Below are 16,428 nucleotides of genomic sequence, written 5' to 3' on the forward strand. Positions count from 1 at the left end.
TGTTTTTTCAATTCAGCAAAACACTTGAGGCTGCGTCACTATTTGTTTGTCAAGGCTTGCTGTCCACCTGAATAAGCCAATCAAGAGGAAAAAAGAAAACGTCTCAGCACTGACATCACCATCATCCAACCCACGTGTCAACCCTTTTTTTTTTAGCAAGCAGAACATTTGGATTATAAGATCATGAATTTAGGTTAGCTCCATGGACGTCAATCTGAAAAATGGTGTAAGTAATGTTAGGCATTGTTTGTATTTGGTAATTGTGGATCCTTCTTTACAGTCATCGTGCTGACTGGGCAAATGTAACAGCCACCAACTGCACAAACCAGCACAGGCAACAAACAATCAGGTGAAATGTCCTCCTACTTATTATAATTACACTGATTTCTACACACATTTTAGTTATTGCACCAGAGTTACATTGAGCCTACTATAGTCTAGTGGTGTTCAAATTGAATTTAAGATTCACATCAGAGTCGTGCTCGAGACAGCATGGGTTGAATTTAGAAATGTTGACACAAAACAGTTTGAAAATTTGTAAAATAAAAATTAAAAATTCATCTGCCCACGGAATTTTAGTTTCAGGGGCTTTCAGATGACAACATCACAAAATACTAATACCTTCTAACATGCAGTAAAACCATTATTTCTCAGCGGTGAGTCCAAGCATAATTTTTAATCTAATGTGTAAATAGAAGCCTATTAATTCAGGGCAAACAAAAAACAAACAAACAAAAAAAGATGTACAGTAGGTCCAATAGACAGGTGAAGTCATAGTCACTCTGCTATGATGCAGCACCATAGATTTATTATGAAATTTATTTTCCATCAATCCATTTTTTTTTTTTTTAATTTCTCTGGCAGGAATTGGCTCCAAACTATTGACTCCCAGTATTTCTTAAATGACCATATAAACATATATCATTAATTCTCTTGGTACAAGAAAAGTTTTCCTCAACACAATCATGCTGTCACAGGATTTAAACGTCATAACTGGCTCAGGAAACACAGGGAGTCTACCTCTTGCATGTGTTATTTACCTGACTTGACTTCTGTGCGTTGTTTCATGCTGTCATACTTCTGTACTGTAACTGATCTGAGACCATAAACAATCGCTAGATGTCAGAAAAGCGTCAATTTCTTCCATATTGATGATACGACTGATCCCTCCACTGTTTTTGGTGGAGGTGTTTTATTTTTCCCCGGACACAGTCTGTCAGGCAGACAGCCCCACGCTGTTCTTTCTACAGAAATGTCAACACATCAAGAGCTATTGTGTTTAAGTGTTGTCTTATAGCGAGTGATCTGATCTGGGAAAATAATGGGACACACGACTTTATAATCCCGGTTATCGAAGTGGTATTTGTGCCTGAGATCTTAACCCAGGGCAAAATATACCCATATACATTGCAGTGACGTGATTGGCTCACAGTTATGGCGGGGCTTTGTAAAGGCTGATAGCGGAAGTAGCGGTACGTCCAATGTGTAGCGGTGTTTTCATCCACGTCGAACACGATCGATCGATTTCATTGAATGGCATCGAGAAGATTCACGGACAAACAAAGACACGTATCAGTCAAATGGTGAACTGTGTGACTTTATAGTTTGTCCGTCAGCGCTTGTTTAGTAGCTCTGGCTAAAGCTAAGCCCTCCGCGTCGCCGTTTACCTCCAGCTTCAGAGCTGAGGGAAGATGAGCTCTTCACGGGAGATTAAACGTAAGCATCGCCATATTTTATTATTTACGAGTTGGTACGCGTTTTGCTTTTTTTGTCGGGTAAAAGTTGAACGTGTGTTCACTTTGCAGAGCTGCAGAAAGCGAAGAGCAAAGCCCAGAACAGTAACAACCTAAGAGAGGAGGCAAGCATCTGCAACCAGCTAGGAGAGCTGCTGTCCAGAAATGGTAAGTTGTTAATGCTACTCTCATTCATGTCATCTTGTGGCTATTTACAATGTTAAGTTTATTGATAGGAGATGTTATGTTAAAGACATTTGTGTATATTTATCATATATCATCATGTATTATAGTCAGGATCAGTCAGGGTGGAAGGAATATGTCCAAATCATGCAAAATATACATAATTATTATTTATTTGTTTGTTTCTAATAATACACTAGATGGAAGTGGTGTAAGTAGACATGACTCCTTACATGCAGACTTGGCTTGTGTGCCTTTACAAACTCTTTATTGATTTAATTGCAAGAACTTATTGTATGGCACTTGCTTTTTTTTTTTTTTTTTTTTTTTGATGTTGTTGTTTTAAATGAGTTACTCCATACACCATTTCTGCAAAACTGGAAGTCCCACAATCCTACACAACACAGTGTGGTCCTTCCTCTTTGTCTTTTGTGAAGTTTATGGGAGCCAGCATCTTTGATGTTGTTTTTCCTGTCTGTTTATGAAATTTAACTCGGCCTGGAGTCACAGTTGTTTGTTTATTCAGTCCAGCTCTCTGCCTTCCCCACTACTTCATCACTCTATTATGTTTTCACACCAGTATTTAATATTACAAATCTCTACAAGTCTGCAATTGTTTCCTGTGCAGCTGTGGCATAGTTTGTGCATGTTACATGGACGTCCTCCACATGGACCATTACTGTCCTAGTCTCAGTCTACTTATTCATCCTCTTTCCCGTTTCTTCCTCAAAACTCCATTTTGGATTCAATGTAAATTCCTTATTTTTGTTGTATAAGCCTAATCCTGTTGCCATGCTTTTTTCCCCCCTCACCTTGAAAGTGCAGTGTAAAACTTGACTTCAACATTTCCTTTTTTCACCATTTGTTTAGCCAGTTCGTTCTGTCTGATCTTCCTGTGTCTCAGGTGACTATGAGGCTGCCATTAGGGAGCACCAGCAGGAGTTGGCGCTCTCTGAGGTGCTGAATGATGTGATTGGACGAGCTGTGGCCAATCGTAAAATAGGAGAGTGCTATGCAGAGATGGGAGACATTGTGGCTGCTTTGAAAGTGAGTAGATTGGTTGGCTTTAAAATGCCTGCAAAAACGCTTCCAGATTGCTCAAAGCTGTACTTTGCCTTTACCGCAGTGCTATAGGGATGCAGATTTTGGGGACAACAACAACAACAACAACATTGTAGTCCTACAAGCAATGTTAAGGAAAAACATGTATTTGTCTTCTCCAGCACCAGCAGTGTCACCTGGACTTGGCTCGCTCTGTCAGAGATCACGCAGAGGAACAAAGGGCGCTGGCTACTATTGGTCGAACGTACCTCTTCCGTTATGAATCAGACCAGTCGAGAAAGAGTTTAGAGCAAGCAGAAGATGCCTTCAGGAAGAGCCTGGCCATTGTGAATGATCGTCTGGAAGGTGTGTGCTGTTTACTAACAGGCTTGTGCGTATCCTCTGGGATTTGTAGAGAATGTAATTATGTTTTCGATCACTTGTTTGTCTTAACATGTTTCGTTTTTCTTAACTCTAGGGACAGTGTCAGCGCGAGAGATTAGTGAGATGAAGGCTCGCCTGTTCCTCAATCTTGGTCTAGTCTGTGATCATCTCGGGCAGCCCAAACACTGCAGCGAGTACATCCGCCGAAGTGTCTTCATCGCTGAGTAGGAAAATCTTAAACTGTTCTATATCTTAATGTAAAAACCCAGGTGGAAAGGTGGAGCTTTCCATTCTCCTCTTGCCAATCACTAACAGTATAAGGCAGCGGCTAAAATGCTTACCATAAAGTGTTGGTAATATTTTTGTATTCCTCCATTTCCTTCCTCCTGTAAAGGAAGAGCCAGCTGCTGGAGGATCTCTACCGTGCAAACTTTAACCTGGGCAACATCTACTTTCGCAACGGTCAACACTCAAACGCTGTGCGGTGCCTGGAACAAGCTAAAGAGTGTGCCAGAAAGATTAAAGAAAAGTTCAGTGAGAGCGAATGCTTTCACTGCATTGGCAAGGTACAAACTCAACCAACCCTCCTATTTTCTGTCACTGTGATTCAACGGTTTGTAATTAGTGTGTGTGTGTGTGTGTGTGTGTGTGTGTGTGTGTGTTCTCATGACGTTTATTCACAGGTGCAGCTGTCTCTTGGGGATTTTGTAGCAGCTAGAAAATCTCTGAAGAAAGCTCTCTTGCTGGGTTCCCAGCAGCCCCTGGACAGACAAGCAGTGAAGAAAGCTTTCAAATATGGTGAGTTTTGATTCACTCAACCTAAGTAGATAAATGGTAAAATAAATAAATGTTTTATATTTTTTCTTTTCGAGATACTTGAGTTAACGGGGGGATGTGTTTTTCTGCTTTCACAGCTGACCAGGGCTTTAAATTAGAGGAAGAGCTGGGAGAGGATCAAGGCAAAAGACTCGGCTCCCGTCGGGCCGTGGAGCTGGCAGAGCAGCTGGGGGACCTCTACTGTAAAGTTGGCTGCTACAGCAAAGCTCTGGATGCCTATCAAGCTCAAGTGAGAAACATTAAAGATTTACATGGACCATATTCGTAACCCTGCTGTTTTAACTTTTAGCACCTAATATCCACTGCATTTTAACTTCTCCCATATGTCTCCCTTTTAGCAACTCTATAGCAGATTGTCAGAGCATTGAATCATATAAATCTGTGTTGTCATTCTGGTGTAGCTTAAGGGTGCTGAGGCACTGGGAAAGGCTGCGCGGGAGCTGGCTGTCATTCATGTGTCCCTGGCTGCGACGTACACTGATCTGAGACAGCACAGCAAGGCGGTGGAACACTACAGGCAGGAGCTGGCTTTAAGGCAGGGCAGCCCCTTTGAGGTATACATGACCTACCTGCATCTTCACTAGTGCTGAATAATTAATCGAAATAATATTGAAATCACAGTGTGACCAAATGCAATATCCAAATCCGATAAACTGCATTTTTTTTTTTTTTTTGATAAAGGTAAAATGTGTCTGAACAAACAATAAATGAAGCATTGTGGTTTTACAGAGACGCCCCTGGCCCCAGCAAAACTCACATCATCATCATTTTTACACGTTTTTTTTTTTCATACCGCAATCACAACAGAAAATAATCGCAATACAATTTTTTAATTTTATTATTATTTTTTTTTTGTATATTGATCAGGCCTAATCTTCACCCAGCATTACTGTGTTTTTAAATGGCCAGCCTGCAGTGCCATGGTAAATGGGTATTGGATGTTGTCCAGTGACCTCTACCAGCATTAGCACTGCTAACGACAGACCTTGTTTAATACCATAATTATACTAACAGAACACACAACTGCTTTAATACACTGAAATATATAAGTTGGAATCTTACTTACTTTTTTTTAGTAGAACAAAGCACAAATATGTGTGTATTTTTGAGCTTCTTTTACATGCTTTTCCTCATGTACAATCTTTTATACAGTCACATATTTGGGCTTGAAAACAACTAGAGGTCTTTCGTCTCATATTGCAAATATATAATAAATATATAGTATAAAATATATACACTCATTTGTGTATTTATCAACTCCATACTTGTGAATGTAACTTATCACCTCAATCTGTCTCTGTCAGGAATGTAGCACTTGGCTGAACATTGCAACAGCTCAGGAGGAGAGCAGCTGTGCCTCCCAGGATATAGACAGCAGCTACAGTACGGCTTTACGCTGCACTCAGACATCTGGGCAGGCCAGACTACAGGTGAGGTGCTATGAGCAGCTGGAAGTTATGAAAAAATAGAAATGGAAACAAAAAAAGGGTTCTCAAACTAAGTTAAGAGGCTGACTAAGCAGTTCTCCTAGCACCCTTCTTATTTAGCTGTGAACCTGCACGCATAGGCATACTACAACTCAGTTTTGACATTTTCCTGTGTTTTCTGCCCACAGAAACGTGTGTTGAGGCTCTGGTTGGCTTTCCAGAGACGGAGCGGCTCACCAGATGCTGAGGACACTGATGCGATGCTGCAGGAGCTGTGTGCTGCAGAGGGCTGGAGTCCAGATGGGAGTGATGGTGAGGAGGATGAAGAGGAGGAGATAGACAACAGTGAACCTCTGGATGACAGTGATGTCGTCCTCTCAGATTCAGGTGGGCTACGTGTTGTCCAATTTCCAACTGTTGAGTTGGCCCTGTGACATTTTTGAATTCAATTAATTAAGTATAATTACTTCATATGGGCTCCAGATGATGATTTGGATGGTTATGACAAGATGGTGTCGGGAAGGAGGAAAGCAGGAAGGGTGAGTCATTTATTAGTTTGGACAAGCAATCACTTCATGTTTGAACTCCACATCTTATATCTTTGTGTTACCCTCTGACCTTCTTATGTCTCGTGCTGCTCCTTTATCTGTAACACTTTAGTGGAACAAGAGGAATGAGAAGGGTGAGACATCTCTGCACAGAGCATGTATTGATGGCAACCTGAAGCAGGTCCAGTATCTGGTAGAACAGGTGAGGGAAACCAAGTTTTATCAATTTTGTTTAAAAATAAATACTGCCTTTTTTTCCCACTGGAAATGTGACCAAAAAAGCCAAATCAAGACAAATGGAAAGCAAAAAATAATGAAAGTCAGACAGATGAGTGTGAAATCCTCAGTAAACTGAACAGTAACAAATGTCTTGGACTTGAGCTTGTTGCCTAAGCTTGTTGAATATTTACTACACAAAAAACCAAAGTTCACCTCAGAGACGGGCTCTGCTCAGCTTTGAATCATTTATTGACATTCACAAAGATGAAAAATTAAAAAAAAAAAAAAAAAAAAAAAAATTCTACAAACAGAAACTGTAATAACTTGGATTGTGTGATAATTAATGTTTTCCTGCTTGTCTGTACATCAGGGTCACCCTGTGAATCCCAGAGACTACTGTGGTTGGACTCCCCTGCATGAGGCCTGCAACCATGGTCACTATGGTAACCAATTTAGGATTAACTGTACTGAACCGTGTTTAAATGTTGTTTTATGAAACTAAAAGAAAATGTCTATCATCCTTTGTCTGTCTCTCATGCAGACATTGTAGCTTTGCTGCTGGATCGCGGTGCGAACATCAACGACCCCGGCGGCCCCTTATGCGAAAAAGTGACTCCTCTTCATGATGCCCTCGCTTGTGGCAATTTAAAGGTTGCAAGGCTCCTGATGGAAAGAGGGGCTTCTGTCATGCTACGCAACTCAAAGGTGTGTGTGTGTGTGTGTGTGTGTGTAATAGAAAATGATGTTGGTGTCACTGGCAGGCTTAGTATGTTAATTAATTTTAGTGTTATTTACGGACTCTTAATATGCTGTAATGTAATTATTAAGACAGACAGTTGCAAACTACTTATTATGTGTGTTTCTCTTCTGTATTTCTAAGTTCTGTCTTAATTAGATGTAATTTGCTCCTTGGTTTTTTTATGGGGTTATTTTTCAATCATATCTTCCCTTTTGTGCATGCATGGGCATTTCACCTTTCTGTAAATATTTTCTTGAAGTTTCAGACCAGAAGTCCTTCAAATTTTACATAAATATACTGCAGATCATCCTTATGAAAAATTTCTGTTGGTATTCTGCCAAGTAGCAGTTTATGTAATAATTTTTCCTAGGACATAATTTCAGAAAGAGTTCTTGCACACCATAAAGTCTTCGGGACGGGTGCGTAGGATTAAAAACCAAAAAATACCACACACTGTCCATCATGAACTTAATTTGATAAGGCGACAATTGGTCCTCAGACTTTATCCAGCAAAATTTACACATAATATTTCAGGAAACTGGATGCAGTAGTTGTATGTGTTGCTCTACACTCTTCCCATTCTTAGCTCAGACCAAGAGTATGCCAAAAATTAAGTCTGTTATTAGTGACTAGTCACCCCACCTCCAAGAGAAATGAATCCTCCCCCACTTATGTGTGTTTCTATTTTATGTTTTCACTCTCCTCCGTCAGGGTGAGACAGCCATGGACACCCTGCGCCAGTGGCAGAGGACGTACAGCAGAGAGCTGGACCAGGACACCAAACAGGAGTGCATCATTACAGAGAGACTGCTGAGGAAGGCACTAGCAGGGGGAGGTGAGGCTTTTATGTGGTCTTACCATGTTAGCCTCAGTTTGCCTTTTAAATGTCCTCTCAAGCACTTGTTTTTCCCACTTATCTCTGTTTACCACAGTGCCTGCTGCTCCGGCCCCAGCCAAGCCTTTCGATGCCCTGCAGGACAGCCAGCTGTTTGATGCTGAGAACTCAGAGCCACTGTCGTCCTCTGGAGGGGGCTGTTCCACCAGCCAAGACTGGCCTCGAAACAACAGGAGCTCAGAGGTGAAGGCACCTGCCAGCCCCAAATGGCGGCAGAACAATGGTTCAACACAGCGGCACAGAGCCAGAGGAACAGAGGCTGCTGTTCTGTATGGGGTAATGTCTGATGAATGCTTTCTATGTAGGTTAAAATATGACATAACTTCTTCCTACACATGTTTTGGATTCATTGAGATTACACAAACTGGACTCTTTAGATCTACATTTGCAGCTCATGATTTATATGTGTATGTGTTCTTTAGAATAACAGCAGCTGCTCGGACGACAGCGACTCTGACAGTCCCATCAGTCCTCTCCGTCCCGTCCGCCCTAGACACAGTTTCCCAGCAGCCCCAAGTCAAAAGGAAGTTCCACCAAACAAAGAAACCAGCTCCATCCCTTCCTCAGGTCGAGAAAGCGTCAGAGAGGCCACTGTGCCGTCTGTCTTTGGACGAGAGGAGTATCACAGTGCCATTAGAGGCTTGGGCAGCGCCAAAACTCTTCTCCAGGGTCTTTCACAACCCCAGTTCTCCAGCACACCCGCTGTATCAGCCAGCAATAAATCCGCTCTGGTTCCTGAGGAGGAGTATCTGGCTGAGGACTGGCTGGAGGATGATTTGGGGGAAATACAACCGAAGAAGAAGAGGAGGCTTCGAGTGGAGCAGAACAGGATAACGGGGGAGGATGTGGCCTCGTTTTCAGCCACCAGAGGTCAAAACAGGCACTTTAACACTGACACGACCTGCAGGGGTAACGGCACTTTTTAAAAAATTTATTTCATTTTTCTTTTTGCTCCACATTTCTGTGCTTATTCAGCCTTTATTATGCTCCTCTTCTTTCAGGTTCTGCAGTTCCCTCCTCCTCCAGCAGGACTCTCTCTTTGAAAAAGAACAGCTCTCTGAGGCCTCACCAGGTCAAAATGACTCAGATGCCTGGGATGGTGAGGCTGGGCAGACGAGAGGTGAACAGGTCACACAGCCCCACCGTTACAGATGATGACGACATGACACCTGAGACGCCTCCACCACCTCCGCAAATACACATGCAGGTATCCGTCCATGCAGTCTGATGGGTTCTATAAAAATGAACAAAACACAATGTAAAATGACTCACTTCATTTTCCAAAGAGTAAAAGTCAAAATTCAGACAGATTTCCTATTTCTTATTCAGGGCAGCGTCGACTGCAGCCAGGCAGTTATTAATGTTTCAGCATGACTAGGGGCCATAACTGGAACATCATTTGTCAGGAGCCTGTCTTCACTCTTGATTAACTTTAGATAGTGATGAATGCGGCTGTGAATGAGAGAGAAAGAGATGAAAGTGGAGCCATTTTAAGATACCGCTGTTGCTTGAATACCACTTTATCAAGCATCTAAATTGACTTTATAACCACAAGTTTGCAAGAGTCACACTGCACAGTTTCCATTTCAAAATCTGCATGTTTATCTTCCATGCGGTTACACCTACCGAGAGCTATTGCAGTATAATACAAAAGCCCTGCTATAAATCCAGCCTTCATGGAAGTTATAATGTTCAGTTTGTGTTGAAGCTGTTTCAGAGAGGTGTTAAACCAACTTTATGGCCTTTTTGAAGCTGCAGTTTGTGGTGCTGTTGAGTTGTATTACATACCACTAAAACACTGGCTGCATTCAATGTTGAAAGTTATTTAATTCACAGTAGTTTCTAAATTTAACAATTGTGAGTAATCATCATATTTTCCACATTTACAGACTTAAATGAAAGAGACCAGCTTATTTTGCTTATGTTTTATTTCTTTTTTTATTTTCACTTTGTATATTTCAGCCTCCGGCTCAAACATTGGCTGCTCCCATGCCGACATCACTGCCTCCACCAATCAGAATGAGGGTCAGAGTTCAGGAAGATGTCTTCCTCATCCCAGTTCCACAAAGGTTTATTATTATTATTATTATTATTATTATTATTATTTTATCAATAAATACAGATCATTATTTGTTATTTTGCTTAAAAAAATATTCTGCTGTCAAATTATGAGCTTTGTACTTTTGATATGGCAGCATTAGGGATTTTGAGTTTTTTACAATTTTGGGATTTAACATTTAACTTACTTTCTACTTACTTAATAATGGTGTTTTTAAATGTTTTTAATCCACACACCCATGTCCATTCCACTGTGTTATAGTGAGGCAGACTCCTGCACTGTGTCGTGGCTGTGTGAGCAGGCAGCTCAGCGTTACTACCAGAAATGTGGCCTCCTGCCCCGTCTCTCGCTGCAGAAAGAAGGCGCTCTGCTCTCCCCACAGGACCTGCTGCTGGCTGTCCTGCACACCAATGAAGAGGTGAGGTTGATTTGAGCGCAGACATTAAGAGAGAGTGTCTTACATAAAGGCGGTTTTTAGGTTTCTTTTAGGACAGAATTGCAATGTCGTGGTATGTTGCAGGTTTTGGCTGAAGTATGCTCCTGGGATCTCCCTCCTCTCCCTGAGCGTTACAAAAAGGCCTGTCACAGCCTGGCAGTGGGTGAGCAACGCACACAAATACGCTCAAACGCAGACAACACATTTCAATAATACTTTATGAAGCGAGGTGTCTCTTTCTCTCCCTGCAGATGAGAACAAGCGTGTCACCAGGCTGTGTGAGGTGCAGGACGGGAGCTCCTCTGTGTCGGTGTGTGGCCTCAGTTTGGCCCCCGCTTCCCTCAACCCTCTGCTCCGAGCCTTAAAACTTCAGGCTAGCCTCACCGAGCTGCGTATTTCCGGCAACCGTCTCCACGACAACCTTCTCCCTGAGCTGGTTGCCACAACCATCACCATGCCTCGGCTTCGGCTGCTGGACATTTCTGCCAATCACATTACAGGGGAGGGGCTGGAGAAGGCAGCAAATGCTTTAACAGGACAGAGCCAGCCGTTTCCGGTAAAGACCTCAGCAGGACCAGACGTTTTTATTTCACCTGCCGTCATCAGTGTTTCCTCTGAGATTTCATACAGCTTGGGTGAAAATGTGTTCCCATATCCAACAATGATTAGAGCCACAGCATGTTGAAAATTGACACTGTAGTAAATTTAAATTACAGTGGGAATAATTGCTTGTACTGATCAGAAGTTTCCTTTGTGCGTCACAAAGCACTGAAAAATCAAATTAAAAAAACTGAACAGCAATTCGTGTGTAAAGCTGGGACCCAAATAACAGCAGAATGCATCTCTTAAAACAATTGGTTAAGTTTCATTAAGTGTCATTTCTCAATGCTCTGACTGCGACAATCAAAATTTGAGTCACCTTATTTTTTTGCATTGTCGGCTATAGGAAGTTGATATCTGATAATCTCAAAAGATAAAACTGAACTAAACTAAAAAGATAAAACCAAAACCAACTGCATGACAGATGACAAGCAGGTGGCTAAGAAAATGTGTTTTTGTTGTTGCTATTTGGATGAATTGAGGTGTCTAGCAGTGTTAAAAATGTAAGATTGTGGCGACACATTAAAATCAGAAGATGTTACACTGCATGTAAAGCAGTCATATGTTTTCTTAAGGCTGTGAATACGTAGTTTATTTGATCTCAATGATTCACACAGTTACTTTTGTTTTTTTTTTAAGGACCAGTTGCTTAAAAAAACATTTTTTATTTAAATCATGAATGCAGTTTATTAAACTCTTCACTGGCACCTCAGTAAGTGCGATTATCAACTGAAATCACATTTGATCACACAGGGAGGGGCCATGTGTGTTCAAACCACAGTGTCAAACAGTCATCTCAAACACCACGTACATTTTACCATCGCATCTGGGAATGAGATGCATTTATTATAAAATTGTCTTGTGTGGATTTCCTCTCATAGTGCCTGGAGGAGCTGGACCTCAGTATGAACCCCCTGGGTGACGGTGTGTCAGAGTCCCTGTCCCGTCTGCTGTCCTGCTGCCCTCTGTTAGCCAAGCTGTCTCTGCAGGCCTGTGGCCTCACTGCTCGTTTCCTACAGCAGCATCGACTGCTGCTAGCCAGCGCACTGATAGGTAACAGCCCAAAATGTAGAGTCACTGCCACTGGCGGATTTGAGAACGTGTTATCTAATGGCATGGATAAAGTTGTGTTCACTTTGATAGGTTTTAATGTAGAGTTTGCAGTAAATGGCTCAACAGCTAACATCTAACCCTAATATTATCAATAAAGCTCCAATGAGAGGTTGAACTGACAAAGATGGAGAGAAAATCATGATTTTTTTCTTTATCATATAAATTAGTATGTGCCAATAAATTAAGATTCATTTCTATTTATTTAGGCTTGAAAAAAAATTTTTTTTGGAGGGGTGTTAAAAATTACTATCCCTTGATCTTTTAAGGCACTGGCCACCTGAAATCAGTGTGTCTATCCCACAATGCACTGGGCTCCACTGGCTTTGAGCTGGTGTTGAAGACTCTGCCCCTCCACTCCCTCACACACCTGGACCTGTCTGCTGTTCGCAGGGGTCCTGCTGATTTCCCGGCACTCGAACACCTCACTAAAGTTGTGTCACAGGTACACACACAAATCGTGTAGTGTAATATATAAACTGTCAATAATGCATTGATTGATTGAGGGGCTTTTGTGGAACTATAACTGCTGAAGGTGTTTATCTTCAATCATAGGAGGACTGTTCACTGACCCACCTGAGTCTGGCAGCAAACGGGTTGACGGACAGCAGTGTCGCCACCTTGGCCAGGTGTGTGTGTGTGTTTGCTGGATCATTTCCAACTTGCATGGCTCATAATTATGATCACAATTATGATTTCTTTGGTTTGATCTTTTGGTGCCGCCTAGTTCTCTGAGTATTTTTTTTAAATTCCCTTCCAGGTGCCTCCCTTCATGTCCATCTCTGGTGAGTTTAAACTTGTCAGGAAACCCGTCTGTCACCTCAGCAGGACTTCACAGCATCCTGAACTCTCTCAGAGAGGTTTCTCGACCTTTGACCCTTTTAAACCTTCAAGGTATGTACTGTATGGGTCCAAAGTTCAGTAACCTTGTTGAATGTGTTTTCTTTCTCCAAAAACATTTGCAGAGCTGTTTTTTTTGGAAGAATTGGAAACTTGTATGTCTGTCCTCTTTGCCTCGTAATTCAAAAAACCATTGCTTCAGAGAGCACAAAATCTTGGGGATACATTGGGGATATCATGTATACAGGATGAATTTCAGTTTGTTGCTTCCCCTTCAGGTTGTCAGGTGTCAGGCCCCTGGGACAGTGCAGGTCTGGGTGGTCTGACAGAGCTGGTCAAGGATCTCCGTCTTTGCTCTCAGGGACTCAACAAGCTGGACAGGCAGGCTTTAAAGCACAGCTGGGACAGCAGTCAGTCACGTGGACACTTCATCGACCGAAACACCAAGTGCTTGCTCTCTGCTGCAGCCTCGTCATGAGGAGGAAAAAATGAAATGTGCTTTGTGGAAGACCTTTATCTCAAACACTGAATTTTGAACCATGTGAAATTAGTAACTAACTTGTGTTTTATTAAATCACACACACTCAGCTTTTATAATAAGGGTGTACATTTTTTTGTTTGTCTTCAGTTATCAGTGACAGCTTGAGGCTGCACAGTTCAGTATTCAAAAGGACTGCACTAAGAAAATAAGCAGTTACACACCAATCCATGGACACTGTAAATAGCTCATATTTCTCATGTACTTCAACTGAATTATTGTATGTTTTTGTTTAAAAAAAGAAAAACAATTAAAGTGACTCATGATGTTTTTGTCTTTCAATGGCCTTGTTTTAATATATGAAAAAATATTCTGGTTTTGCTGTCACACACTTCACTGCAAAGCACGTCAGTTTGTGGTTTCTGCAGCTTGCGATTGAACATTGTGATAGTTGTGGACGAAGTGCTGACTGAGATGAATGAACTGTGATAAAGTGTTTACTTCAGCCAACAAACCTTTATTTTGTCTCAGTTGTGCAGGTTTGTGAAGTGTCTAAAACTGAACAAAAAACATGGAAGTCCAAATGTGAACCTTTTTAAAGTGAAATAATCTGATTAAAATTGAATGCTCCTTATGTTTAGGCATGATTTACAGAAAAATTTAAATATTAATAATCTAATAATATTTTTTTAATTTTAATAATAATTACTCCTTAATCTGACACGCATGACCCATGACAGACCACCTGTAAATAACTGAAATATCAATACTTAGAGTCCCAGACATCTGGGTTAAATGTGTATTTTGTCATCAACAGGGACACAGAAGAAAGTAACTATGCTATGATCAGGATCTAGTCTAAATAATACCCTTTTATAGGAACCACTTTACCTTCTGCAAATCATTTATCTATAAATGCATAAGGCAATGAAAGGACTTAACAATGGGAAATGTATGCTGTATGCGATGTGTGTGGGAGGACTTTGAGGTATCGTGGCAAAACCACAAACCTAAAGCATCTCAGATTTATTCACAATACAGAATATGACGGTCAGTGGTCTGGAGATGAGGAGAAGTACTGCTGGGGTGAGGCAGACTCCAGTCACTGAGTCCTTTGGCAGTAGCAGGAATTATCCAGGTACACAGAGAGAGACATTTATCCCTGTCACTGACCTGAGAAAGTGATTCACATCTGTCTTGGCTTCAGTTCATGTGTTGATGTTCAAGCAGAAAACAAACTTGACCTTATGCAGGCCTATGAGCAGCTAATGATGTTCACTGACCCAGTCTCAGTTTTGACTGACAGCTGACAGATTATGTCAAATTGTAGGTATTGACTCATTTATCTATTTAATATGGAATTTATTTATTTCCTTATGTTTTTCACTGGTATTTTTTATTTATTTATTTCAATTTGAATTTCATTGCATTCTGTTTGAAACAGTAAGCCTATGTAACCTGTCTATTCCTCTCTCAGTGTATTTTGTACAAAGTATTGTTGTCCAAGTACAGATTATCAACAGTACTGACTCCAAACCTCCACCAACAGTGGGCTTATCCTGGTTACTTTATTTGCAAATAAAAATATTATGATCGGATTGCTTTCTGCATGATGATCAAGATGATGAGTGAGCAAGGAGGACAGGTGGTGACCATGGGAATTTTGCAGCAAAGTAGCTGTTCAGTTATTAAATTAGAGGCCTGTCTGTTTACTGAGAAAAACTGAATATCACATAATCTCCAGCTCCTAAATTCTTATAAAACTGAGATCACCGGCTCAGCCCGACATGCCGTGGACACCAGGGGCCAGATGCATAGAACTCTGTGTAGATTCATGACTAAAACTTTGTGTGCACACAAAACCAGAAATATGCATAAGCATTCTTTCCGCCACAATTATAAAGACATGCTACGCATTATTCCGTTTTGAGAAATTGGGTGCATGTGTGCAGTCTCTCCCACAATTAGCCATAAATGGATGAAGACACTGCCTTAATTCATCAGTTTGCAGACAAAAACACGGTCTGTGCCACAAGTTATCAGGCATGACACAGAAAAGAAAGACAAGAAAGACACATAATTTCCCTAGTTGTTGGTGGGATTACAAACAGAAGCTCATCAGTCAACTTTAGTTCAGTAACTCCAACTGTAAAGTCCTGTTTTACCCTGAACTTCGTTTGTCGGGACTAGAGATGTCTTCATCAGGCTCCAGACAGGCGCCTGAAATTGTGATTAAATATTGTAACAGTATGGGAACAGTGTACAGCTTTAGGATATAATATTAAACAATGCTAAGAGAAGTATTGCGCACACAAACTCAATATTTTCTTTTATGAATTCTCAAATTCCTATAAAAAAGTTGCACTGATAAAAATGAATTTGAGCTCCATGAAGTTGTTTATTTTGTTTTGTGTTAAACACCATGTCTCCTCTTTATTTTGCATTTTCACCTCACTGTATCTAACTTGGCTCAGTCTAAAAAACAGTTTCACCGCACATTCTGTGTTTCATGTGTGGGATATGACGTACGCATGGTTTTTGTGTACAGCCAATGCATTATTTATGCATCTGGCCCCAGTTTGGTATGTTAACAGTAACTCAGTAACTGTGTGATTTCATAAGGTCTGACTGCTGAGAAGCATGGTGCTACATCTGATCAGCAGATTAAAGACATCACCAAGACCGCCTTTTTTCACCCAAGCTCATCTTTAACCTTAACTTTAAGTTAATTGTTCATTCTTTGATTACTTCAGACCTTGTACATGTTATGATCCCACTGGCAGGTCAGTCTCAGTCTTAATGAATCTATTAAACCTAGTATGTACAGCATAGATTCCAGATCCCAAAGCCCAGTGTTGGCAGCCCTACAATGTTGACAGAGTCCTTCAAAGAATATTCA

At 41.1% G+C, this 16,428-nt stretch overlaps 1 protein-coding gene across 1 annotated transcript; it reads left to right on the forward strand.

Moving 5' to 3' along the window:
- Positions 1–1,439: 1,439 nt before the first annotated feature.
- tonsl (tonsoku-like, DNA repair protein) lies at positions 1,440–13,857 on the forward strand. The gene is made up of 28 exons (XM_071498698.1): positions 1,440–1,716; positions 1,806–1,901; positions 2,821–2,963; positions 3,140–3,323; positions 3,436–3,565; positions 3,736–3,907; positions 4,025–4,139; positions 4,256–4,407; positions 4,580–4,732; positions 5,483–5,608; positions 5,794–5,992; positions 6,089–6,144; positions 6,266–6,355; positions 6,743–6,815; positions 6,914–7,077; positions 7,823–7,946; positions 8,044–8,282; positions 8,429–8,915; positions 9,008–9,213; positions 9,969–10,075; positions 10,327–10,483; positions 10,586–10,664; positions 10,753–11,057; positions 11,983–12,154; positions 12,481–12,656; positions 12,767–12,840; positions 12,972–13,105; positions 13,330–13,857. Exons 1-28 carry the CDS (start codon positions 1,692–1,694, stop codon positions 13,527–13,529), a joined length of 4,338 nt encoding a protein of 1,445 aa, XP_071354799.1. The 5' UTR covers positions 1,440–1,691; the 3' UTR covers positions 13,530–13,857.
- The last annotated feature ends 2,571 nt before the right edge of the window (positions 13,858–16,428 follow it).

This window comes from Trachinotus anak, unplaced genomic scaffold, assembly GCF_046630095.1.
Source record: "Trachinotus anak isolate AG129_WGS33_773 ecotype Australia unplaced genomic scaffold, CSIRO_AGI_Tana_v1 ptg000015l, whole genome shotgun sequence".
Classification (NCBI taxonomy): Eukaryota; Metazoa; Chordata; class Actinopteri; order Carangiformes; family Carangidae; genus Trachinotus; species Trachinotus anak.